This window comes from Neovison vison, chromosome 5 (assembly GCF_020171115.1).
Source record: "Neovison vison isolate M4711 chromosome 5, ASM_NN_V1, whole genome shotgun sequence".
Taxonomy (NCBI): domain Eukaryota; kingdom Metazoa; phylum Chordata; class Mammalia; order Carnivora; family Mustelidae; genus Neogale; species Neogale vison.
Window position 1 is genome coordinate 14367454 of NC_058095.1, and position 27861 is coordinate 14395314.

Genomic DNA, 27861 nt, shown 5'->3' on the forward strand with positions numbered 1-27861 from the left:
GAATTTTTTTAAAAAAGACTTTATTTATTTATTTGACAGAGAGGGAGAGATCACAAGTAGGCAGAGCAGCAGACAGAGAAAGAAGGGAAAGCAGGCTCTCCACCGAGCAGAGAGCCCAATGTGGGGCTCTATCCCAGGACCCTGGGATCATGACCCGAGCTGAAGGCAGAGGCTTAACCCACTGAGCCACCCAGGTGCCCCACATTTTTAATTTTTAATAAGACATTCATACTTCACAAAGAATGAGGAGCCTGATCATCTTTTCAGTGAATAAAATAAATGAGGCAGAACATACACTTCCCTTCTTACATCACGGCCGGGAGTAAGAGAGCGGGAAGAAAGCTAGAGAGAGGGGTTCCCGGAGAGAGGGAGAGATAGACCTACAGAGAGTTGGGGGGGGATGCTGTCCTGTGAAGTCTCAGCCTTATGTTGACTTGGCTCCTGGGGCGTGGAGTGGATACGACAGACATTCCTACTGATTTCTAACACCGAGGGCGCAGCTTCTATTTTCGAATTTAACTTCCTAATTTGATTTTTAATAGGTAATACGTTAACATGACATAAAAGAGACACAAAGTTTATTATAAGGAAAAGTACACTGAAAACTACTATAGAACATTGCTGTTTATGGAGACAGATGCCGTGTCCCTGGGCTAGAAGACTCTCGGTCAGGCTAAAATGTCACTTCTCCCCAGACTGGTCTGCAGATTCAATGCAATTTCAGTTGAATCTCAGTAGGCTTATTTTTGGGTAGGGATTGAGAAGCTGGTTTTAAAATTCGTAAGGGAACTTCAAATTGAGACAGAGGAAGTGACAGGACTCCAGTGCTCTCAACCCAGACCACAGAAGCCCAGGGTTCCCCACCCCGCTTTTTTTTTTTTTTTTAAGATCTTGTTTATTTATTTGTTAGAGAGCAAGAGAGAGCACAAGCAGGGGGAGCAGCACACTCCCTGCTGAGCAAAGAGCCGGATGCGAGACTCAGTCCCAGGACCCCAGGATCATCACCGGAGTGAAGGCAGCTGCTTAACCGACTGAGCCACCCAGGCGCCCCTCTGGCGTCCCCTGAGGGCTGAATCTCTGTGCGAATCCTGCAGGAACGTGGATGAGGGCTGCTCACCAGAGGAGGGACTCCACTACCTAGACTGGTGAAGACTGAGCCAAGCCAGTATGCGCTAAGGTGGGCCCCAACACTGACCTGTCACCGACTTTCCCCCTCATCAAAGTACTAAAAATCCAGCCCTGGGTGGACAGATTTAACAGGACCATGAGATGAGTGATGCATGATAAAGCAGTCCTGTCCACCACACTAATGCTCCCCGCTTCCTGTCTTCTCTCCCCACCTTTACCTGCTCCAGCCAACCCTTTCCTCTCCCAGCCTCTTTGCAATCTTTCCCTGGCCTTTGCTCAGAGAACCAGCAGGAGGGACCCTTCCCTTTCTGCTGTCTCCCTCGAGCTCTAACATAAGCCCCAGTAAAAGCCTTGTCTGGAACTTTCAGTTTGGGCTCTCTGTTGCTTGGCTAGCCCCAAAACCTGAAATGGTAATGAGCCGGTAACGTGTGGAGCCACCGGAACGCTCACACATCACGGGCGGGATGGTAAGATGGTGTAGCCACTTTGGAAAACAGCCTGGCAGTTTCTTGAAACGTTAAGTATACACCTACCATACCATCCAGGCATTCTCCTCCTGGGTATTTACCCAAGAGAAATGAAAGTGTATGTCCATACAAGGGCATGGTCCAAGCAGTTCTCTCTATTAGCTCAAAATTAGAAACTACCCAAATGTTCATTAATAAACAATGATAAGCAAACCGTGATATATTCATGCAATGAAATACCACTCACCAATAAAAAGAAATTAATATTTGACGATGCTGACTGAGAGAAGATAAATGCCCCCCCCAACTAAGTACTGTATAATTCCATTTTTATAAAATTCTAGGAATAAAAACTTTACCTATAAGGATGGAAAGCAGGCAGGTGTTTGCAATGAGGGATGGTGACTGTGGGGTAGCTATTAGAGAGGTTACGTATTAATTTACGTGTTAAAGAGGTTAGTTCTTTGTCTATGATGTAAATTGCAAATATTTTTTCCAGTTTGTTTTTTTTTCTCTTGACTGAACTTTTTTTTTTGAGGGGGGCTGATGAGGAGAACTTTTTTCATGGAGTATAATTTGTCAGTCTTTTATAATCTCTGGATTTTAAGTGAGAGTTAAATCAGACTTCACCATCCCAGGGTCATGAGGAATTCTTTCATGTTTTCTTCTAGAACTCCTACGGCTTCATTTGTCCTTTCAAATGGTTGGTCCATTTGGAATTTATTCTGGTGCAGTTTTTTCTTCGACTTTTCTTTTAAGATATTAACACTTATTTTGAAATGAAGTTTTATTTTCTCATGGTGTTCTAAAACTACTAGCATTGTGTATGAAACAATGACTAAGTCCTAGAAGTTTACTTTGGGACTTAGGGGACATGGGGTGGGGCATTAACCACCGTTGATTGAAAGTCACTTTGAGAAGCAAAGTTTGGTTAGTCTGTCATAAGCGAAAGTTATCTTTGAAGCCAACATCTATTTTGGGACTCATGGTGTTTCTTTTTTTCTCCACAAATAGAAATTTGGTGGCTGGGTGGGGGTGATTTCCAGTAAGTTGTTGAAGAAGAGAGTTTATAGTGGGGAGTAGACAATACCAAACACCAAAAGTGAATGACACAATAGAAAAAATTCCTTTTTGCTGCATGACTCTTTAATATCTCTTCTCATAACTTCCACTGAATCATAGAACAGAGAGAGAAGTTGTTTTCTAGAGAATAGAAGTCTTTGGTTTTCTTTGGTTTCTATTTGTCCCTGACTTAGCTTTACCAGGTTCAGGCTCAGAGGGTAGCATTTCAGAAATAACACTGCTCTCTGACCTCAGGGCAGTAATCTAATTCAGACAGTACCGTTAACTTATCTTCATTCACCCAATCACCGATTCTACTAATGTATTTTTGTTTCTGTTATTGTTTTTTTGAGAGAGAGAGTGTGTGTAAGGACTCCCGGGTGGGGGAGGGGCGGATGAGCTGGGGAGGGGATCTCAAGCAGGCTCCACTCCCAGCTCCAGTCAATGGGGAGGGTTGGGGGGGGGTCAGGAGTATATGGGTTTCCATCTCACGACCCTGAGACCATGACCTGAGCCAAAATCACCAAAGTGTCACCTAGGCGCCCCTCTACTAATGTTTTTTGATCCCCTACTAGGTACCAGGCTCTGTCCCTGTCTTCATGCAGCCAGCAGTCCCCTTGGGGGAGGACAGGCCATTATGGCACATGATAGAAAGTGTCTCACAGAGGGAACACTAGGGAGGTGAGGAATCCAGAGGAAGGGCAGCTCAGTGTGGGGAGACAGGAGACAATTGTGCAAGAGTGGATGCCTAAACTGAGTTACGATGCATGGGTGGGAACAGACCAGAAAAGCAGAGGGGGAAGAGTCCTCCAGGCAGTGGAACAGCATAGACAAAGGCGCAGACACATGATGTGTCCTGGGAACTCTAAATTCTAGCAATCAGAATATGGGGGCCAAATCAATAGATGAATGGATCAAGAAGATGTGGTATATATACACAATGGAATACTATGCAGCCATCAAAAGAAACGAAATCTTGCCATTTGCGACAACATGGATGGAACTAGAGCGTATCATGCTTAGCGAAATAAGTCAAGCGGAGAAAGACAACTATCATATGATCTCCCTGATATGAGGGAGTAGTGATGCAACATGGGGGCTTAAGTGGGTAGGAGAAGAATCCATAAAACAAGATGGGATAGGGAGGGAGACAAGCCATAAGTGACTCTTAACCTCACGAAACAAACTGTGGGTTGCTGGGGGGAGGGGGGTTGGGAGAAGGGGGGTAGGGTTATGGACATTGGGGAGGGTATGTGCTTTTGGGTAAATTGGAAGGGGAGATGAACCATGAGAGACTATGGACTCTGAAAAACAATCTGAGGGGTTTGAAGTGGCGGGGGGGTGGGAGGTTGGGGTACCAGGTGGTGGGTATTATAGAGGGCACAGCTTGCATGGAGCACTGGGTGTGGTGAAAAAATAATGAATACTGTTTTTCTGAAAATAAATAAATTAAAAAAAAAAAAAAAAAAGAATATGGGGGCCAAGAAAGAATTGGTGAGCGCCTTGGCTGGAGAGGTAAGCAAGGACTGGGTTGTGGAGGATTGTAAACCGACTCTCTCTGGAGGGCAGTGCGGAGCCATCATAAGGCTTCAAGCCCGGGAGTGAAAGGAACTGATTTATATCTCAGAAGGCTCTCTGTGACCTGATACACTCTGTGCATATTTAAAGGTACAGGCTGGGGGTGCCTGGTTGGCTCGGTCAGTAGAACATGTGACTCTTGTTCCCAGGTTCGTGAGTTCAAGCCCCACATTCAGCATGGAGCCTACTTAAGAAATAAAAAGTAAAATAAAGGTTCAGGCTGGAGGGAGTGACCAGAAAAACAAGCATATCTCACAGAGCTGCATTTTATCCACCCTGAAACCAAGTGCAGGAGCCAGGGAGAGTCTCCTAGGTACACTAGGTTCCAAGCAGAGCTTGCCACAAGGCAGCTGGTCTGTCTGGTGAACCTGCAACTTTCTGGAAAAGTCTGCCCTGTCCCACAGCATTGCCAGGAAAGGCGAGAGGTCCAAACTCATGCTGTGTGGAAAGAGGCCCCTGGGCAGCGGGGGTGGGAGAGATGTGCTCAGGAAAGATGGAGAGATCTTGTTGAGTGTCCAAAGAGAGAAGCCCTTTGGGTAGAGGTCGGAAAGAGGGAAGAACCCTCTCACACTGCCATGAAAGGGGCTCCAAACCCAGGTGAGACAGGAGGGTCAGGGGCACCAGAGGCAAATGTCACTTGTGCCTTTAAAACAAAGAGTCTGCGTTCAGTGGCCCCTCAGGAAGGCCAGTCATTTCCTGAGGAGATATCAGGCGGGCCCATGCTTCATTGTTTCCAGTTTCCAGCAATGGCTGCCATTACCTGACCAGCACGACAGCCAGTCTCCCTGCAGCTGCCAGAAGTTACGAGAGTGGTTTCTCTACTTTCTCAGGGCAGATTCATCTGGGCCACGTGGGAAGCGTCTTCTGCCCCCAGGGGCATGGCCCAAAGGCAGAACTAACTGCCTGAGGTCTTGGCTCTCAAGATGAGCCTGGAGTGGGCTCAAGAAGGCAAGATGTGGCTTGGAGTCCTTTTCATGCTTCTGCTGTGTGAGTTTTTATCCTCTTCCTACCTTACTTAAAGTTCATGAAACTCGAAGCTGATGGAATCAACATATTTCTTCTGTGTTTTCCAGGTCCAAGCCTTGAGGGACAAGAAAACTGTAAGTTGTTAAGTTTCTACCTAGCTTTGCTGTGTCTTTTCATGATGCTTAAAACTCACATCAAATTGCTTGGGTTTAGTGGGTATAAAAACTGGGAAAAATATTCCAGTCGGCAGCTAACATGTATTCCCCCCTGGCATTTCTAGAAGGCTTTTAGAAGAAAACCCTCATTCTAAGCCAAGTTGTAATCAGCATGTTCTAGAAGTCGCATACATTTTTTTTTCCCATAGAAATGAGTGAATTGCTCTTTGTTTGGATTGGAAGCTGATAAAAAGAAAAAGGAGTGATTTTGCATTTTATTTCTTGTCGTTTTTACCATAAATGTAGTCTCCCCATCCCCGATTGTTTTTCATCACAAATGAGATGTAATTAATTTGTTAGATTCATGAGGACAGAACATAATTTGTTGTTATGGCCTTTTCTTCTAAATTATCTAAAACAGACATTGGATTTCATTCCTCACTGACCTGGGAAGCTAAGATTCTATCTGTAATATTTTGCACTCATGTCCAGGGAGGGGGCTTCTGCCCAGCTTTAAAATTTGGTTTATCATCCATTTTAGAGCTAGTTTTGAATCTTTAAGATGCTCGGCTGCGTCAGGGTCTAAATGAAGGGAGAGCCCACAGAACAGGACCCCCTTACTAGCGCGGTCACTTCATTCCACAAAGATGGGGGATGGTTGTACAGCTCTTCGGCAATGGTATATGTGCATGAGGCTGGTTGGCTGAGCCCAGGCTCTGAGCAGTGAATGGCTCCAGGATTGGGGAGGCTAGCGCAGCTACCAGCAAAGCCAGTTTGCGGGTCTCCTGCCCCAGTGTCCATGTGCTTTGGCTGGCTTTTGACCCCCGCAATAACCCGAGGAGGCAGGGTATCCGTTATTTTCCTACCATCCTAATGAACTGATAAGGTCTCTGTCCTCAGAGAAATAACCAACCAGACCAAGCCAGAGCCAGTTAGCTGGGCGTCGGCAATAGAACTTCTGCTGTCTGAAATATGGCTCTCTGGCTGGAACCAGAAGCCCAGCTCAGATTTTTTTTTAAATTTTTATTAAGATTTTATTTATTTATTTGACAGACGGAGATCACAAGCAGGCAGAGAGGCAGGCAGAGAGAGAGAGGAAAGCAGGCTCCCCGCTGAGCAGAGAGCCCGATGCGGGGCTCGATCCCAGGACCCTGAGATCATGACCTGAGCCAAAGGCAGAGGCTTAGACCTGAGCCACCCAGGCACCCCCCAGCTCAGATTTTTTTTTTTTTAAAGATTTTATTTATTTGAGAGAGAGCGAGCGTGAGCATGAAAGGGGCAAGGGGCAGAGGGAGAAGCCGGCTCCCTGATGAGCAGAGGGCCCGATGTGGGACTCGATCCTGGGACTACCAGGATCATGCCCTGAGCCGAAGGCAGTTGCCCAACCAACTGAGCCACCCAGGTGCCCCCTAGCTCAGATTTTTAAAGTCGCTTTCACCTGGCCTCTCTGAGCTTTTTTCCCAATCTGTAAAATGGGGATGATAGGAGAATTGATCCCGTAGAGTCAGTTCGAGGATAAGGTGAGCTAAGAGGAGGGGACTCAGCTGCACGGCAGGCGGTGACTAATGGTAGTTTACTGTCTGGTCCTAGCCCTCCTTCACAGTCACAGCCCCTGCGCCAGCCCCCCACCACCCGCGTACCCCCCATCTGTCCGCTGCTGCCCACATACCCCGCTCTCATCTGCACCACGCCCTGCAGGTACGCAGGCTGCTGGCCTTCTGCTCCCCAGGACCTCCAGTCTCGAGTCTCTTCCACCTTCCCCACCTCACGTGGAAGTCCAAGGCTCCCTTCCCAGGGTTCCTGGAGAAAGGCCTTTGGTCCATTCAGGGAGGACCTCAGAACTGCAGGACTTGGAGCACTGGAGCAGGGGAGACTCTCCCACTGCTTCCTCAGGCCTCCATATCCACCTTGTTTTACCCTTGAGGAAACCGAGGCGCAGAAGCCATGAGGGGCTTGTGTGTGGTCCAGTGGGTGTCAGCAGCGTGGGGGCCAGGACCAGCTCTCCCGTTCCTGCCGTCACGCTCATGTCCCATGGGACATGCATGACCCGTCCGATCACCCCACATTGCGGGCTCTGTGGTTGAGGTCCTTGGTCAGCCTTGGCCCTTTCGGTTCTGTTTATCCCAGGCTCCCCCACCCCCATCCCAGCCCTCCGGCCTCAGGAGATGACCTCAGAAAACACTGCAGTCTGGAGGGAACTCCCTCTACTTCCCGCCCTGCCCCAGCTCCGGGCTTATCTTCCTCCCCACCCATCCTCCCAGCTTCAGCCCTGTCGCCCCTCGTGGCTGACGTTTTGGGGGAGCAGCCTGTCCATCTGGGCTCTGAGCCCATCACTCACAGCACTCCCGCCCCAATCTCGCTCTGTCATTTATTCAGCTCCTGCCCCACTTTTAGTATCTCTCTCCCCCACCCTCTTCTGGCTCTTTCTCCTCATTCTACAGACACAATTGGTAGCTCTTGTTCTTTTAGGAATAAGAAAATCACAAACAACCACCTGCCTCCCGACTGGTTTACGGCCCCTGTCTCTGCAATGCTAGCTCTCAGTCTTTCCTCACTTAGTATTCTGGCCTTAGTGCTTGGTCCCCACATCTCCCTGGCACTGGAATCTTCTCACTGAGGGGTCATCAAGGACCTTGTAATAACAAATGCCATGAATACTCGCAGCCCTTAGTCTTCTGCACCCCTGTGATGCCTGTGCACAAAGCCTCCTTCCTTGAGCTTCTAGACTCTCTCTTCCTTGGTGTTCTCCTGCCCCTCTGACAAACTTTCTTCCCCTTATTCCAGGGGAGACTTGAACTTTCCCAGGGTCTGAATTTCGTTCCCTGGTCTCTGTAGTCTCTGTGGTTCTGAAGTTCAACACATCCCTCCACATGTCCACATCCCTGCCCTGGTCCTCTTCGCTGAGAATCCGGCTCCAGAGAGGAGCCAGTGGCCGACATCTCCTAGCCGTCCCTTGGGCCCCTCAAACCCAGTGGCACCACTGGGATCTTGTCCCGTTTTTTATCTTTTTCTGGTGTTCTCTGCTTCGGTGGACCGCACCCAGTCCCTCCTGGATACGTGACCCAGGCAACTTCCTTTCTCTGCCTCAACCCTCACATCCAATTCCACAAGTCTTTTCTTTATTGTGCTGAGCTATATATAACAAATTTTGCTACTAATGACAGTACATTCATAATGCCGTACAGACATCTCCACTGTCTAGTTCCAGAACATTTTCATCACCCCAGAAAGCAAGTCCTTTCTCGTCCGCTAAATATTCTCAAGTCTATTCCTTCCCCGGGTCCCTCCATGCCTGCCCTAGCACAGGCCTCCTGGGCTATCAGTGAACCGTGGTCCAGGATGTTTACAGGCCTCTAGTCTCTCCCTCCAGCCCACAGTGATCTTTCTAAAGCTCGGGTGTCATCTTGTCACTCCCCCTTCCAAATACCCTCAGACAGGTCCAGCTTGTCAGCACCCCAGGCAAGGCCCTTTGTTTCTGGCCCCTCCTACCTGGCGCCCGCCCCTTCAGGCCCCATAGTCCAGTTCCTGTAACTGCACGTGCCCAGAATGCACTGATTTCCCGGTTCTAGGTGGTTTTGCCATAATGTCTTTGCTGTAAGCATTTTCGCTGCATAACTAATAGGCTGTAGGCAATCTTGCCGTGAAAGACTAACTAACGGGTTGGCAGTTTGTTGGTTTTATCAACTGGTAGAGTTTGGTTTCATTTCTCCATTGACACAGGCTTCATATATTTTTTTAAAGATTTTATTTATTTATTTGACAGACAGAGATCACAAGTAGGCAGAGAGGCAGGCAGAGAGAGAGGGGAAGCAGGCTCCCTGCTGAGCAGAGAGCCTGATGTGGGGCTCCATCCCAGGACCCTGAGACCATGACCTGAGCCGAAGGCAGAGGCTTACCCTGCTAAGCCACCCAGGTGTTCCTCCATTTTAATATTACATAAATCTTGGCCCTCATGACGGTCTATACAGTGGTGCAGAGTTTTGAACCCACATTTCCCACAGAACTTGGGAACAGCTACCAATGGGCCTGTGACAATTGGTCAGAACAGTGTAGGAGGCAATTCGCCTTCTCGATGTAGTACAGAGTTCTGATACAAATACGCATCCTAGTATTTGGAAACACTACCTCTCTTTTATTTTTATTTTACTTTTTTATTTTTAAGATTTTATTTATTTATTTTTAAAATATTTTATTTATTTATTTGACAGAGGGAGAGAGAGAGACAGTGAGACAGGGGGAGCAGGGCGTAGTGAGAGAGGAAGAAGCAGTCTCCCTGCTGAGCAGAGAGCCTAGACTCTCTGGGATCCCAGGACCCTGGGATCATGACCTGAGCCAAAGGCAGACGCTTAACGACTGAGCCACTACCCCACTGAGCCACCCAGGTGCCCCAAGATTTTATTTTTAAGTCATCTCTACTACTCATGTGGGACTTGAACTCATGACCGTGAGATCAAGAGTTGTAAGCTCCACACGGACTGAGGCAGCCAGCTAGCTGCTCCAGGACTCTACCTCTCTTCCTGAGGAAGAAACTTCAGTTAAAAAAAGAATGAGGAGGGGCACCTGGGTGGCTTAGTAGGTTAAGTGTCTCCCCTCTTCAGCTCAGACCCTGATGCTGGCTAGCGTCCTAGGATCAAGCCCCACCTCAGGCTCTCTGCACAGCAGGGAGCCTGTGTTTCCTTCTCTCTCGGTCACTTCCCCTGCTCGGGCTCTCTCTACCCCTCTCACTCTGTCAAATAAATAAATAAAAATCTTATTTAAAAAATGAGGAGACCCATCATCAGACCAAAAAAAAAAAAGTATAATTCTATTAACAAAAGACTTTGGGGACACACACTTAGGTACAATCCATGAAATACAATCAGTTATTTACATAGATTTGCCATGAATCTCCACACATTTGAAACGTATTCAGTTATTTTGTGTTTTACAATAGCTTTCTGATTTTGTTATTCATTCCTCATGCTTTGTTATGTCCCCTTTAATGAATGTCCCTCTTTTATATTTTGTGATTTTATCTTTGATGGCAAAATGGCTTTGCAGCAAATAGTTATGTGGTTAAAACGCTTGCAGCAAAGAGGCTCCCTGTGGAAATACCGAACCTGTGAGTCCTCTTGCCCCTGTGCCCTGGTACATGCTGAGCTCCGGCCTGGGGCGCCCCACCTGGTCCAAGGCTGGTTCAGGGAGCTTGTCCTTCAGACTTCCCTTGGCCTCTCCTGGGCTGCCCTTCCTCTCGTTGCGTCTGGAATTGTACTTCGGTTATCTGGGTCCCCACCAGCCAGTATGGTGTAGGACAGCAGGGACGATTTCTTATTCACCTTGCAATCCCAGCATCTGACACAGGTGCTCCATAAACATCTCACTAAGGGGGACCCAAACCGAGATGGGAGATGCTTGGGATTCAGACGAGATGGGTCAGCACATTCTCCACTGAGCCCCAGAGTTCACCAGGGGCTCTGTGCTAGCTGACTCCCTGTAATTTTCCTGACAAGGGGTGGGGGGTGTTCTTCTCCCTCCCTTTCTGAGTCATTTCCAGGTTGCCGGAGAGGCTGGCTGAGTCACGATGCCTCATCTTCCCAAGGAGCCCGCATCCGCTGACTGGGGGCTCGAGGTCCAGGAGAGCAGGCCCCTTGTTTTAGGGTCTGGTGATTTGGCACAATGGTCCATGGCGGCCATATCTGTGCTCTGGTGACTGTTACATGGGTCCCCCTCTGTCAGCCTTCATCTGGCCAGGTTGAAAAGATCTGACCTCCTTAGGCTGCTGCCTCACCAAAAAAACTTTGATCACAATGGTTCTGAACCTCTTGGGCTCAGTAAAGAAAACTGTGGCTCCTCTCTCCCCACCCCACCCCAAAACCCCACACTTGAAGGCGGTTCGTGGGCCCCTTCCCACCTGCCCGTGAATCCCCAGGGGGGCCAGGTGTGAACACTCACTCTATTGTGTGAATTGTGAGAGCTGTACACAGCAATCCAGCTTGGCTGTTCCCCAACGGTTCATTCACGAAGACGACGATGTGTTCTGTACTATCTTAACAATCGGGCAGAGATTTTTGAAGAGGAGATGGGCGGCATATCGCTGCTGAACTAATTACCCCCAAATGTAGTGACTCAAGATAACGGTTTTTTACTTCACAGCGTCTGAGAGTCAGGAACCTCAGGGCTCTGGCTCAGGGCCTGGGCTGCTGGTCAGGAATACAGTGAACAGAGGGCTTGTTTGGGGCTGGGGGTTTGCTTTTAAGCTCACTCTTGTGACAGCTTCTCACCACGTGGGCCCCTCCAGAGGGACGCTCACGATGTGGCCCAGAGGGAGTGATCCTAGTAAAGGAAAAAGTGCTCAAGGCAAAAGTTGCCACGTCTTTTATCATTTCAGAAGCAACAAAGCAACACTTCAGTGTGAATGGTTGGAAGACCAACCCTGGTAGGAGGTGGCAAGGTGCCTGTAGGACTCGTGGAAGACCAGCCTCCCTGGGGGCCGTCTGAAGTCTGGCTCCCATGAGCGAGGACATGGAGGTGGGGACGGTGGTGGTGTTGAAAGCTGGGCCGCTGCTTTTGCTGGCCTCACATCGATGAAGTTTTGTGCTAGTCAGAGAGCTGGGTTTCATAAATTTACAATAAAGTTATTGATACATTTTATAAAATGCTTTTCCTTCTTCCATTTTGCCTTCCTTGCCCCTTGTCTGTTGCCGCTGGCCACGGGACTGTGACGTTTCTTCCAGTGACCAGGCTGAGTTGATTTATTAAGCAGATGTGTGTTTGTGGCTTAGAAAAAGCAGTTGGCAGGAGTGCCCCGGGCTAGTGGCTCTCATCCTTTTGAAAGAAACACCACCTGATGCTTTAGCTGATTTGCTTTAGGGCTTCTGTAAGAAGGATATGCATTAGGTCTGGTCGGTAGGAAGCCCAGGCAGGGACGATGCTGAGGCTGGAGGGTCTGGAATAGAGAAGGCTTGGGATTGCAGATGGTGAGCTCCGGGGGAGCAAAGACCCTGCTGATCTCACTCTTTTGTGAGCTTCCGGTATTGGACACAGTGCCTAGCACAGAGAAGGCCCCTGGAACATGGGCCGAATGATGCTAAGGAAGAGGGAAGGGACTGTTAGCCGGGGACCAGGCTCTGCCCCTCAGGGCTCTCGGCTGCCTTGGCTCAGTCATTCTTCAAGGCTGAAAGACAAGGGAAGGCAGGAACTAATGTTCCCCATTCTATAGGAGGAGAAGTGGTAGCTTACAGGGGTTGAGAGACTCCCAGCATCCCCCAGCTAATAAAGTGGGGTGATGAACCCCAGGAAGTCTGGAGAAGTCAGTAACCTGGGAAATTAAGAAATGGTTTTCTTTTGAAAAAATTTTGTTAGAAATAGGGAACGGATGCAGAGTTTCGGCACCCTCGAGACTAAAGTTTGGCTCTGTATCTGTGGCGGGCAGACCTGGCTAACATTTCTCAAGCACTTCTTCTGTGCCAGGAACTGTGTTTCTAGTACTTAAACTCGGGTTCCCATTTATACTTACTATCATTACGTCCATTGTATGGATGGGCGAACTGAGGCTCAGAGTTCAGGAATTGGCCAAAGCCACACAGTTTGTGAATGGAGGGGGGATTTGACCGAGGCAACCTGACTCTGCACTTAACCTCATTCTCCTGTTAGAATCACTGTGCTAAATAGCATGGTTTAAAATGAGGAGAAGGGGGGCGCCTGGGTGGCTCAGTGGGTTAGGCCGCTGCCTTCGGCTCAGGTCATGATCTCAGGGTCCTGGGATCGAGTCCCGCATCGGGCTCTCTGCTCAGCAGGGAGCCTGCTTCCCTCTCTCTCTGCCTGCCTCTCTGCCTACTTGTGATTTCTCTCTGTCAAATAAATAAATAAAATCTTAAAAAAAAAAATGAGGAGAAGGTACTGAAGGGGGGAATGAGACTCCCTGTCCTTACCTGGGAAGGGACCAAATTAATTGATGGGAAACTAAATATGATCCAAAGAGATTTTGTTTTGAGAGCTCACTGAGCAGCTCCTCAGACCAGGAACTAGTAAGGAATAGACAAAAACAAAAAAGGGAGTTCTAAGCATTAATGCTGCAGGAAATAACTTGCATTTAAACAACCACTTTGCTTCATCTTGTCAACTGATCAGATGCCATTTTATTTTTGTTCATTTAATTGCTCAGAAGAAATGGACAGGTGTGGACTGTTGTATTCATTTTAAAACCTGAGACATATTGTAGCCAAACCAAATTCTAAATTGTTCCGAAAGATTTGGCTTTATTAAAAGAGAGAGAAAGAGGGTGCCTGGGTGGCTCAGTGGTTTAAAGCCTCTGCCTTGGGCTCAGGTCATGATCCCAGGATCCTGGGATCGAGCCCCGCATTGAGCTCTCTGCTCAGCGGGTAGTCTGCTTCCCCCTCTCTCTCTGCCTGCCTCTCTGCCTCCTTGTGATCTCTGTCTGTCAAATAAAAAATTAAAAAATCTTTAAAAATATAAATAAGTAAGTAAGTACATAAATAAATAAATAAATAAATAAGAGAGAGAAAGAAAGACAATCTTTGCCAGTATCTCTGGTCAGCTAGCTAGCTATCTATACCATTTCTTACTTGAAAAATAATTTGGGACCACATATAACAATTACTATTATTGTTCAATAGGAGAAAATCAGAATGGGAAGGAAGTAAAGGCAGGCAAATAAAACTGGGGGGTTCTTTTAGCATACAGAAATTCATCCCAAAGTTTGCTAGAAGCAGAGATGAAATTTTGGGTTTATACTTCTTAGCAGTCAAAGCAAAAATGAAAACAAGATCCATTAGAAAAATTTCAGAATCTACAAGATAGAATAAACACAGCTTTTTTCTTTTTTTAAGATTTTGTTTATTCATTTGAAAGAGAGAGAGAGAGGATGAGCAGGTGGGGGGTGAGGGGCAGAGGGAGAAGCAGACTCCCCGCTGAGCCAGGGAGCCCAGTGAGACTCGATCCGAACACCCTGAGATCATGATCTGAGCTGAAGGCAGACACTTAACCGATGGAGGCACCAAGGCTCCCTAAACACAGCATTTGCTGATGCATTTGAAACCCAGTGAAATCATGAACAACATCCTTGTGGCATCCTGGACCAGACAATATCAGTTTCCATAAGACAATTTCTCACCAGCATCTATTAGTTTCCTAGGACTACCCAACAGACTAATACAGACTGGGTAGCCAAAACAAGATAATTCATTTCCTCTTAGTTCTGGAGGCCAGAAGTCCAAGACTAAGATGTCAGCAGGTTTGGTCCCTTCCCAGGCCTCCCTCCTTGGCTCACAGATGGCTGTTTGCTGCTGTGTCCTCATACGGTCATCCCTCTGTACACACGTCCCTCCCTCTCTCTCTCTCTCTCTGTCCAAATTTCTTCTTATATAAGGCCACCAGTCAGTTGGGATTAAGGCCCATTTTAACTCAGTCACCTCGTGACAGGCCTTTTGCTCAAGCCTAATCACTATCTGATGTATGAGGGGTTAGGTTTTCAATATACGAACGCTCTGTGTGTGTGTGTGTGTGTGTGTGTGTGTGTTGGGGGGATGGGACGCAATTCAGTCCCTACCTAAAGCGTTTGATAGAGTGCCAAACTTAATTTATTAGTACCAGGCCATAAGGGACCATAGCTGAATGGTTCAAGCTTGCAGGTTTCTGAAGATCTTCCTCTGTCCCAGGGTAAAGAGATTCAGGTTATGCAGGATACCCAATAAATATACATTCATCAAGCACAGCCCATGAATATTTTTGTGATCAAAGTATCTGAGAAGAACTGAATTTGAGGAGCCTTACTTAAGCCACATGACCCTGTTTTGCTTGAATAACACAGGGTGCCCACAGCCCCACACTGTCTCTGGCCCCTGAAGTCCTCATGGGCCATATAAACTTTAGGTCAGAAGTTCCACAGACTCTGCCTGTGGAAATCTACCTCTTGTGTAAAAGCTGTGGAGTTGGAGGGAATAAGTAAGAATTTATCTTTGTATTTGCTTATAGCTGTATAAAGACGAACTGGAAGAAACGAAAATCAGTGCTTACTTCTGCAAGGGGAGGTGGGAACTGGGTGGACCGGAAAAGAATGGGAAAGAGACTTTACTCTATATCCTCATACAGAAAATACATTCTCTTTTTGGGACCTCAGGGACACAGAACTGAGTTGATTATAATTCCTGGCTCGTAACATACCTTCATCTGTGATCTATGCACAATTGCCTTTTGTTTTATTTATAGAGACATGCTTTTAGTAATATAATGAATTCACGTGAGCCTGCCACCCAGTGCTAAAATGAGAACATCACCAACACTATATCTTTCTGTGTATTCCTAATCGTATACCCCTCTTCCTTTCAGAAGTGACCACTATCCTGATTTTTTTATATTTATGATCTCCCTCTGCCTTTCTTAACATGCATTATTTCAAATGCATGTTATGCCTATCCGATATAGACATCATATCCTCTGCCTTTGGGGGTTTGGAAACGTTGGACTGCACTGGCCACTTACACGTTTCAATAAATTGTTTCTAATCTCATGATTGTCCTATTCACGCTTCATGGAAGCCGATGAGACAGGAGGCTCACGAAGCACACCAGACACAGTAGCTCCCAACCCCAGGTCCTGATGTTGGAGAGATGGCCTCCTCGAGAATGGGCACTACACACAGCCACTCGCTGCCTGGTCGCTGGGGTCCCAGGAGCCCCTGGAGGCTACACTGCAGAGGGTATGATCATACCAGTCTGATGTGGTCAAGGACACCGTGGCGATGTTCCTGAGATAACAGGCATGTCTGCTCTCCTTCCCTTGGCATTTAGCTTTCACCATCAACCACATCTATATGGAGATCCTGCCAGGCCGGGAGGTGCAAAATGGGCAGAACCTGACCCTGCAGTGTGTCGTGGACATCAGCACCACCTCGCACATCAAGCCTCAGCACTGGGTGCTGTTCTATAAGGATGACGTGCTGTTTCACAACATCTCCTCCGTGGACACCACCGAGAGTTATTTTATTCCCCAAGCCCGGGTCTATGATGCAGGGACATATAAATGCACCGTCATTCTCAACAACAAGGAGAAAACCACCTCGGAGTACCAGGTGTTGGTGAAAGGTGAGTCCTTGCATTTGAGTGGAGCTCAAGCTGATGCATTATAGCAGATGTGAAGGCAAGAAGAGTAATTGAGTGGCCGGGAACACTGGCCGCACTCTTCCCGCTCCCTTGCCTGGCATTTTCCTAACCTGAAAATGTGGGCTTTAGACATGCTCCCAATATGCCAGGCCGTCTCTCCTCTCCGTGCCTTTGCATATGCTAGTCCATCTCCTGGGAATACCCGTCTTCCCCTCCTGTCCTTACCAACTGCTTTTCCTCCTTCAAGAGGCAGCTTAGTGATCTCTTCTCTGACACCTTCCCAAGCGAAATCGATCACCCCCAAGGCCCTGGTGCTCACAGCTCTTATGCAATCTCAGCATCCAGTGGTATTTGTAGAAAGGCCATATGCTAACTGCTGACCCCGGCTGCTACGTCCCCTCTGCCTGGCGTCTAGTTTGGGCAAGTCCCTCAGCCTCTCTACACTTTAAAATTCTCCTCTGTGAAATGAAGATAACAGTAATCCCCAGCTCGGGGAGTTATTGGAAGGATTAAAAGACATCTCGTAAGTGAAGTGCTTAGTATAATTTCCAGCACATAATGAATTCCCAGTAAATGGCAATTACTATTTCATGGTATTGGAAGCATTTCTCATGCACCCGTCTGCTCTTCTGGAATGTGCGATCACAAGGAAAGAGATGGGCTTTGGTCCCTTTTTGTATCTTGAACAAAGAATCTGGCTCATAGTAGGCACTCAATAAATGATCATGGAATAAATTAAACAGAAGAAAAAGGGAGGTACAAATGGAGAAACGAGGGAAATCGTGGGGAATTTGGGTTCAGAGATAGAGGATTCCATCCATCCACTCATGGATTTCCTCCCTCAAGGAGCATTTCCCAAGGCTGAAAGTCAGGAAGAAAACCAGTTGCAAGGCGAGAAAAAACATTAGGTTGGGGCCAGCCCTGGAGGCAGTTGCTGTCTGGTGGGGAAGAGAAACATTTACAAGAATAATTAGAGTCTAATAGTCACATGATCTGAGTGCTTAGGGAGCACAAAAGTGAGAGGAAGCAATTCCTCTTGGAGAAGGTAGGGCTGGCTTCCTGGGGGAAGGGACACTGGGTCCAGATACAGAGGATGGCATAGGAGTTTGCTCGACGGTGAAGTTGAGCAAAGGCAGAGACATGGAACATAGCATGGGTGGAAGAGCAAAGGCTGAGAAAGATTGGCAGGGCTGAATTTGGGCAATGTTGTTGAAAAGAAACCTGCTGGCAGGCTTTTGAAACTTAGGGTAATTTTTAAAAAACTTGGATGGTTGAATGGGTAGAGTTAGTGAGGTGAGCCCTGTACTTCCTTGACAGCGGCCACCATGACTGTCATTTCTGCATTTTTGTGTTCATGTTGGTCATCAGAGCAGTCATTGTAAGAACTACCCCCTTATTAGGCCCTCATGAAGTCAACAGTTAGAAGTGCTTTGCACACACTTTATTTAACCCCTGTAGTAGCACTGGGAGCCAAACATGGTCCCCCCCCAACCTAATCATTTCCAGGGGCAGTCACAGGCTCAGAGAGGTTGAGCGGCATGTTCATGCCTTGGAGTTGCTCCAAGGCAAAGCTGGTTAGAACCAAGATCTCTTGGACTCCAAAATTGGCCTCTCTAACTCTTAATCATTATTGGTTTTTGAGGTAGACAAAAGGCTATTCATTCATTCATTAAATATTTATTGAGTCCCACTCTGAGCCAAGCCAAGAACCCAACAATGAGGAGGACATGACCCCTTCCTTTGGGGAGGTCAGCATGAAGCAGGGGAGTACTTTCTAATAGATACTGGCTGTTTTGTTTTGTCTGTAATTGTATTTATCAGTTGAGAATACTAGTCTTCCCAATGGGTTCATAAACTTTGAAAGCACAAACCGCCTCTTAAACGTATCTGATATTTTTCAAAGTAGCTGCTATAGCTCTAGGCACATACAGGCTCAATAATTACCTGGTAGGTAGTGCTGAGGTTCTAGAAACAAAGCAGAAGACCCTCCAATGGGCTGAATTTCCCAGCTGAGGGAAGCTTGCATATCTACAGCAAATGATACTAATGGGCTTTCTCTTCTCCCCAAGGAGTGTCTGATCCCAGAGTGATACTGGACAAGAAAGAGGCAATAGAAGGCGGGGTCGTGATGGTCAATTGTTCTGTCCCAGAGGAAAAGCCCCCAATACATTTCACAATTGAAAAACTCGAACTACACACAAACAATTTAAAGAAAAGTAAAAAAAAAGCCTCGTATGACCAGAATTTTGTGCTGCTGGAATTCTCAGTGGAGGAGCAGGACCATGTTATACACTTCCAGTGCCAGGCCAGCATCTTCTCTGGGAACCACATGGAGTACTCGAGAACCATCAGGAGTGAACTGGTCACCGTGACAGGTCAGAGTCCTACCCTCCTTTTTAAAAATCAATTTTTCTGGTTTGCTGGTTGGGGGTGGGGAGAAAGGGCCCAGAATTCCGGAAGCGGGCAGGGGCCTTCTGGGCTGGGTTGCTGTTCTCAAGACTGTTCTTAACTACCTAAAGATTATGTTTATCATTTAACGTGTGTTGTGTGTGTGTGTGTGTGTGTGTGTGTGTGTGTGAGAGAGAGAGAGAGAGAGAGAGAGAGAGGAATTTCCCAAACAAAAGTTTCACAAATCATCTCGATATATGGGGCATTTTGGTATTTTCTGTTCCATTCTACTTCAGTTTTTTTTTTTTAAGGATTTTATTTATTTGACAGAGAGAGAGAAAGAGATCACAAGTAGGCAGAGAGACAAGTAGAGAGAGAGGGGGAAGCAGGTTCCCTGCTGAGCAGAGAGCCCGACCTGGGGCTCGATCCCAGGACCCCGAGATCATGACCTGAGCCAAAGGCAGAGGCTTTAAGCCACTGAGACACCCAGGCGCGCCTCTACTTCAGTTTTTTAAAACACTGGTCACGACTCAGGGAAACGATGCTCTGTGGAAACTACAGCTTTAGTCCAACATGGGTCAGACACCAGGAGGTGGAGTCTGGAGGGGATCGGGAGGGAAGGGCGTCCAGGTCCTCAGCCTTTGCCTCCCACATTTGATAAAGGACTCCCCTCTTCTACCCACCTCTCATCACCGAGATTTTGGACAAATAAACCAATGAGGTGTCCTGAGGCATGCTCTCTAGAGAGAAAAGTCAAACAGGGAAGCCTGCATGTGCATGTCCAGAATGATGGGAGCCCTGGGACAGGCAGCCCGCAGGGTGGGACAGGACTCGAGAGCCAGGAAAAGTCGAGGGAAGGCACACTCTAGTGCAGATAGCCTCAAGTCTTATCTATAGGAACCCCAAGGTTTGTCATAAATCCCCTCCTGCTTGTGGTATCGGTGTCACCACCCCATTGTGTATGGATATATGTCCACATATATACAAGGATGATAGTATGTATATATAATATTTTTATAATTATAGTACATGGTGTGGGTTTAGTTTTCAGAAAATAGGGTACAATATAAAGGGTAAAGTGACAATCATTCACAGCACCACTGCTCAGAGAAAATCACTGGTAGGTCCCAGCCTTGTTCTGCTATATGTGCTCACGCACACACACACAACTTTTATTGTGTTCGTCTTTGTTTTGACAAAGAAATACAACCTGCCAAACATACTATTTTATGACTTTTCCTTAGCAGTATTTTATGAACTTGAGTCTGTGTCAAGACAGACAGACCTTGGTCAGTCTCTGTGGCATCTCAGAACCTTATCCTAGAGAGAGAGGTACCATGATTTACCTCATTTTTCCAATGATAGACATTTAGATATTTTCCCAGGTTTTTGCAGTTAAAACAATCCTGGAATACACATTCTTAAACTCATCATTTGGGTACTTTCCCAAGTATTTTGTTTCATTATTATTTCCAAGCTTGATTCCTGGCAGTCAAATTGTTGATTCAAATGTTTTGTGCATTTGAAATATTGACGTGTCTGGCCAAAGCGCTTCTCAAAATGGTTGAACATTTCCATCAAAAGCGAGGCTGGTGTTTGTTTCCCCACATCCCTACTCTCACAGAGTATTATCTACTTTCATTGTTTTTGCCAGTCTGATTGAGGCACAGTGATATATCACTGTTCTTATGCTTTGTATTTCTTTGGTCTTTACTGAGGTTGAGAGTGTTCTTTGCATTTATTGGCCTCTTACATTTCCTTCCATAAACTTCCCGTTCATATACACTTGGCCCATTTTTACTGTTTCTGATTGATTTGTTTGAGTCCTTTATAAATGAAAGGCATTAGCTCTTTTTGGAGTGCTATGCACAAATTTCCCCGAGTTCATCATTTGTCTTTATGATAGGTTTTGCATGCAGAAGTGTTTCATCTTTATTTAATTGAATCTATCCATCTTTTTCTTTTTGGCATTTGTTTCATGATTCATACCTGAACCTTATTAAAGGTTATTAAATTAGGGGCACCTGGACGGCTCAGTCAGGCTAAGCAACTGGCTCTTGGTTTCAGCTCAGGTCATGATCTTGGTGTCGTGATCTCAGGATCGTGAGATCAAGCCCCCCCCCCCCGTTCTCTCTCTCTCTCTCTCCCTCTCTCACAAATAAATAAATAAATCTTTAAAAAAATTATTGAAGTAAAAATGCACTTATGTTTGCTCTTACTATTTTAATGTTTTTTTATTTCCTGCCTTTAGATCTCTGGCGCATCTGGAATTAATTAAGATATAAGAAAAAAAAAACAACAACCCTTTAGTGATTATTATGCTCCTCCAGAGGGTAGTTGTTGAGTGTCCTAAAAGGTGGCCTCTCTTTTTTGACTTTTATTCAGGAAAACAGACTATTTTTTAAAATATTTTATTTATTTATTTGACAGAAAGAGAGATCACAAGTAGGCAGAGAGGCAGGCAGAGAGAGAGGAAGGGAAGCAGGCCCCCCACTGAACAGAGAGCCCGATGTGGGACTCAATCCCAGGACTCCGAGATCATGACCTGAGCCGAAGGCAGAGGCTTAACACACTGAGCCATCCATGCACCCCAGACTTTTTTTTTTTTTTAAATGATAGTTCCTTATTGTGAAGTTAGATGACTTTGCAGTAAAAAAGTTTAATGAATTAAAGTATATCACTCTAAATCTACTTTGGGCATTTTTAAATGTCCCATCTGATTTTGCATAGTTGGCGATCTGTGTGTATTCTCTAACGCTCTGCAATTCGTTTTGCAGAAGCAAAGGTTTGTCCCTACTTTTTTTACCAGCTCCTGAAGATCCCATGCCCTGGCATCCAGCCCATACCTTATCAAAGCAGTGTTTTCCAAACTGCGTAAGTCATGAAATCAATTTAGTCAGTCAAGGCCAATGTTAAAAAAAAAAAAAAACAATAGAAGAGACTAGAAATCACTTTTGGGTGGGGGCATATCGTTATTTAAATGTGCATTTCCATGAAGCAGCACAGTCGTTGTCACTTTTGAAAGCGATGGAATATTTATACTGATGCCATAGTTCCGTGAAGTGGTGTGAGAAAAGCCTAGACAATTCTCTGTGGGCAGGGGCAAGAGTCTGTTTCTAATGCTCTGATTATTTTTGAGGTCGTTTGGAGAAGATTCTGCAGATGAGCTCTAGAGAAGGTGGTTTCACCTTTGGGGAGCTCAAGGGAGGATTGCAATTAAGTCTAAAGATGAGGGGGCGCCTGATTGTCTCAGTTGTTAAGCATCTGCCTTCAGCTCAGATCATGATCCCAGCATCCTTGGGATCAGAGGCCCTGCATCAGGCTCCCCGCTCTAAAGGAAGCCTGTTCTCCCTCTCCCACTCCCTCTGCTTGCGTTCCCTCTCTCGCTGTGTCTCTCTCTGACGAATAAATAAATAAAATCTTTAAGAAAAAAAAAATAGGCCGAAGATGCAAGAATGAGTGAGAAGTGAGAAGTGAGAAGTTATCAGAGCAACTTAGGAGGTTTTGGGGGGAAAGATTGAATTTTTTTAATTAACAAGGAAGAACAGTGGTTGGCAACAAAAAGCAAAAGAGGGAGGGACCTAAGTGCCTCTTCCCCTCCCCCAGGTTTGAACCTGAGTCCAACCAGCTTGTCCTCTTCTTGTAGAATCCTTCTCTACTCCCAAATTCCACATCAGCCCCGAAGGAGTGATCACAGAAGGAGATCAGCTTCACATCAGGTGCACCATTCAAGTGACCCATCTGATTGAAGCGTTTCCAGAAATCATAATCCAGAAGGACAAGGAGATTGTAGCGTACAAGAGCAAGGGCCAGGAGGCCACCTACTCTGTGATGGCCGTGGTGGAGCACAATGGCAACTACACGTGCAAAGTGGAAACAAGCCGGATAACCAAGGTCAACAGCATCGTGGTCAACATAACAGGTAGGGCTCCTGCTGGAGGGTGTGGGAATAAGGCGGGCCTGAGCAGTCACCATGCTAGAATGCAAAATGGCCAGTGAGGGCCAATGCTTCTGCTCCTGCTTGTCTGAATGATGTGCTCATGTGGGGGTGTCATGCTTAAGGGGGAAAGTCAGTGCACAGCGGGTAAGCAGTTAGCCGTGGTGGTCACGTGTGGAACCTCTGGCGTCAGGTACCAGCACTGTCGCTCACTACTTCGGTGACCTTACATAAGTTATGCAGCTGCTCCGTGTGCCACAACTCTATGAATCGGGGATAGTGATAGCACTCAACCTGTAGGACTGCTACAGTGACTAAGTGACATGTCTTGCTATAAAGCACCTCATACAGAAGAAGCACCTGGTGAATGTGAGCTAGAATGTCTATTATGATATATACCACATTTATTTTTTCTCTGGGCCACATTGTAGGCTAGATCCCAGACACACGTTCTCATCAGGGTCAGGAGTGACAAAGCATTAATATATTCAAAAACAATAGGAAAAATTCCCTTTTGCTGAACACGGTATGAGTGGTTTACCTACGTTTTCAGTTAATGCTCGTAACAAAGCTATGAAATAGCTATCATGATTCTGCATTTATGAATATGGAAATTGAGGCTGAGATGTTAAGTCATTCACCCCGCAATCACAGGGTTACCAGATGGCAGAATGAGTCATCCCCAGACCCATTTGACTACGAAACCTATGCACTTAAAAGTTCTATTAGACTCTTTTTTGCCTTTCCTGGATTTACATCTCTCCATAGTACATAGTACATAGTACAAAAAAAATATACTCTACCTCTTCCTGTTTATTGTATGTATCTAGGCACTAGACTGTAAGCCAATGGGAGCAGGGACATTACCTATTTATTCACTGTTATGTCTTTAACATCTAGAATAGTGGCTGACACATAGTAGGATTTCAATACATATTTGCTGGGGGAATGAATGAACATTCTCTCTGCCCTCTCTGAGGGTAGAGAGAATCAGCACTTCTTGGTTGCCAAATGAAGGTGTTCATTCATTCCTTCATTTACTGAAAGCCTTTGAAGTGTCAAGCACTGAATGTAGAGTCATAGGGACAATCCATAGTATCACAGGTAGGCTGCCAACTTTCCAATGTGGTGATTGGTCTATGTGTCAGATCCTGATGGTCTATAGGGTGTACTAGCAATTTATCATTGATAATGACAAATATCTTGATAGTACATGATGTTTTTCACTGGTAAGACATAGTACCTCATTAGAGAAAAGTATTCAATTCAACATACATTGAGTGCCTACTGTATGCTGGGCAACTTATTGGAGATAGCTCTAAGGTCAAGCTTTGCTCTTAAAGAATTCACAGACATAAATAGACCATTCAAATGCGATATCATGAAAAAGTACAATAACATGGTGGGCATACTGCTGTGAGAGCAACAGGGACCAAGTGGTGAACCAACTGACTCTTGCATCAGTCAAAGCAGCACCACTACCCTTTGGGCCAAGCTACTTTAGGAAAGCATAGAGCATCATTGGTCCCTAAGATACTACTGTTGTAGGTGATCATCTACACCCAGAAGTCTGTACCATGTGGGGTATACAATTCATTCAGTGGATCAGTCTCCCTGGTCCAAGATAGCAAAGTGTTACACTCAGCCTGCCCTTCCCATCCCTTCAACCTGAGCTCTGTGATCCTGACCTCTGCCCTTTCTACATGGAGCTAACTGAGCCATACCAGGGCTGGCATGCATCCTCATGTTCAAGTTCTTTTGGGCCTTTGGAAATGTCTCCAGGACCACTTATACCTCTGTTACTATCGAGCCTCACTGTTACTCACTTCTGTTACTACCGAGCCTCACTGTCAATGGCTCTATATAATGATATTAGCAGCTCACAATAATTTTATTAAGATAAAAGTCATTGAATTAGTCCTTTGTCTTTGGGGAGAAATGACACCTTTGCCTCCCCCAGCCCTGAAACTATCCACCTTTACAGATCCAATCTGTCACCAGGTGTAGTTGAGAGTCTCTCAACTCTGTCCTGTCTTCCTTTATTTGTAATCACATCCTAACACTGGCCCTCACACCAGGATTATCTATTGCAGGGGTATCCTGGATCATCTCTGTTCCAGTTCATTCTTCAACCAGCTGTAGGAGAAGCACTTCTAATATGGCCCCTATTTGATATCACTATTCATGGACTTAAACTCCTGCATGGTCATGATCCTTCACTTTGACCCCATCCCTGTCCCAACATGCCTCCTACTCTGACCACCCTTTCCCCTTTGGCTACTGAAACACTTCTGTTGTCTTTAAAGACCAAGCCCCAGATCTCCTTGAGGCTCCCCCAGAAGAGTCCCATGGTCACACCTCAGTTCCCACCACACTTCTGCTCCTATCTTCAAGTCAGCAATTCCTGCAAAGATCTAGCATCTGCGTAAGCTCTCAAAAATCCAAGTCTGGGCCTCAATTCACCTTACATCATTGATACTTAAAACAGAGCATGACACATTATAGCAGTTCAATAAACATTCATTTAGTGAGCAAATAAAAGACTAATTCTGATTAGTCTACATGATGGGCCTGTCTGTTATATTACATCCTTTACAAAGGGACTATTGTTCCCTAACATTTCATTCCTAATTCTAAACCATCTTACATGTACTTCTGCAGGATGGTTTCTACTTTTCACATTTTCGTTTACATATTTGTAAACAGAGTCATTTCTTTGGGATTCTTGCTACGTCATGTTTTTCACATTTTTTTGATAACCACCCAATGAGCTTGTAAGGCATTTTAGGATGTCAATCTCTTTGGTTCCTTTTCCCCACTCCTAACCTAGAGCTTTTGATGGTGCTCTGAAAACAAGTAAGTCAATGATTATATGGAAGGAAGGATGGAATGTGTCTTAATAAAATATAGGTTAATTATTAGTCTACCACCTTACTTGAAGTTTTATTTGATTTTATTGAGGAAACTAGGAAGGCATTGGGGACTGATTATGATGGAAATGATTTCTATAGCTATGTAACATCAATGATAATGACAGCATTGATTTGTACCCCCAAACCTGTATGGCAGGTAAATTTAGAATCAAAAGTAGAATTTGATTCTCTGACTCCTGGCTGCATTCTCAAACCCGTAGTCTAAGAAGCTTTCCTAGGAGGAACTTTGGGTCTCTGTTCCTTTCTCAATATGCAGATAGTGTCAAAAATTACTGACTCCTGGGGCACCTGGGTGGTTCAGTTGGTGGAGTGTCTGCCTTCTTTTCTGGTTGTGATTTCGGGATCCTGGGACTGAGCCCCATGTTGGGCTTCCTGCTCAGCGGGGAGTCTACTTCTTCTTCTGTCCCTCCTAACCCCTGCTTGTACTCACTTGCATATGTGCCTCTCAAATAAATAAATAAAATCTTTAAAAAAAATTACTGACTCCTTCCTTCTGCGTCAAAAGCCAAAATCCTGAGCCAGAGTATACTTGCTTACACAAAGGACCAAGTCTTCACAGCAGCTAAGTAGTTAATTAGTAATTTCCCAGTATCTGAAAATAAAAACATATTCCATAACAACAAGATCTTGATATATTTCAGGGAATATTTAAACACGGAGATGCCAAGACTTCTTAAAAGTCAACTTCTGTCTTTACTGCTGTTGACATTCAACCTGAATTACGGTACTGGTGACTCCTTAAAGTGGCATAGAATGTTCTAGTTTACAAATTATTCAACCATGGGTGGCGTCAGGTGTCATCGTCATCGTCATCCTCTGTGGGAAGTGTGGGAGGGATGGTGGCCAGCTGCCACTTCTCCCCAACCTCACACTCTCCCTCTGCTTCAAGCCTGTACTGCATCCCTCCTGCTTCTAGTCTGGGCCCCTTCAGTCCCTTCTCCTTCCAGATAGCTCCCTCTAACACAGTCTGATGCCATTCCCCTGACCCAGACTCTCCATGGTTCCCATTGCCCCTATACAATTCACACTTCTTTAGGTGGTTCCCAAGGTCCTTCAGATCTATAGGTCTTCCTGTGGCTGCTTCTGCTCCCACTATGTTCCAGAATGCCTGAAATTTCGGGTACTCCTTCCTGCCAGGCCTGTTTCGCTGCCTCTGGATAGCTTCCTGCAAGAGTCCTTTCCTGATTTTCTCTTTTCTCTCTCTGTAAAGGGGCTGTGGGAGTGGTTCCCAGAAACATCTCACCCCCTTCCACTCATTGGTCTTTCAGAGCTATTTTCCAAACCAAAGCTGGAATCTTCCACCACCAGTCTGGACCAGGGAAAAAGCCTGGACCTGTGGTGCTCCATTCCAGGAGCACCTCCAGCTAACTTCACCATCCAGAAGGAAAACACAACTGTGTCAGAGTCTCAAAATTTCACCAGAATCGTCTCAGCAAGGGACAGTGGGACGTATACCTGCAGAGCAAGCGTGGGCAGGGTGGTCAAGAGAAGCAATGCAGTCCAGATAACCGTGTGTGGTAGGTACCTGTTCACTGGCTCAGGGAATCTTGGGATGGGATGGGACAGAGGCTGTTTGTCACCAGCTGCCACCCTCTCCAGGCTGAAGGCAGATCAGACTGGGGCAGGGGAAGAACTTGGGAGAAAGAGAGAATAGTGAAATCAAGAGGCCAAACAAGTGGGTGTGTTCCCACTCAGAGTACTAGGAGGAGGCAATACAAGGAAAGCATAGGCAAAAGTCAAGTTCATGGCTTTATTGTGGCTGCTTGCTGATGATGGAGCTGAGTTGACAAGATTCTGGCTGCTAGAACAGGCTCCCTCTCAGGGAGGAAACACTCCTTATTCAACAGCAAACTTTAGGATCTAAGTCCCTCCTTTTTTATCCATATCCTGGCTGACAAACAAGCCTAGGTCTTCTGGTGGGCAGAATGTAGGTGCTGGGACCACCTAAAGCCATGCTTCCCAGAGCTGACCGTGCGTGCAAAACCTGGTTAGAAGGCAGGTCGAGATGGAGCCAGATTCCACATCTCTCACTAGTGCCTGCCTTGGGGATGCTGGGCCGTGGACCGCCCTTGAAGTAGAGGTCTAAGTGAATGTGGAACTCTGGTCAGGCTGTCACAGGCTCTGCTGTGACTCAGTCATTGTCCTTTA

The 27861-nt window shown here is 46.2% G+C and overlaps 1 protein-coding gene across 2 annotated transcripts in view; it reads left to right on the top strand.

Moving 5' to 3' along the window:
- The first annotated feature begins 4947 nt into the window (after nt 1–4947).
- Nucleotides 4948–27861, top strand: part of PECAM1 (platelet and endothelial cell adhesion molecule 1) — a 55460-nt gene continuing 32546 nt past the window's right edge. Inside the window, exons 1-6 of one of the 2 annotated variants that reach the window (XM_044247631.1) lie at nt 4948–5222; nt 5309–5335; nt 16144–16437; nt 18525–18830; nt 22490–22765; nt 26982–27230. In XM_044247631.1, coding sequence (XP_044103566.1) covers nt 5159–5222; nt 5309–5335; nt 16144–16437; nt 18525–18830; nt 22490–22765; nt 26982–27230 — 1216 coding nt within the window. In that variant the 5' untranslated portion in view covers nt 4948–5158. The remainder of the gene's footprint in view (nt 5223–5308; nt 5336–16143; nt 16438–18524; nt 18831–22489; nt 22766–26981; nt 27231–27861) is intronic. The other variant, XM_044247630.1, reaches the window with a different exon arrangement.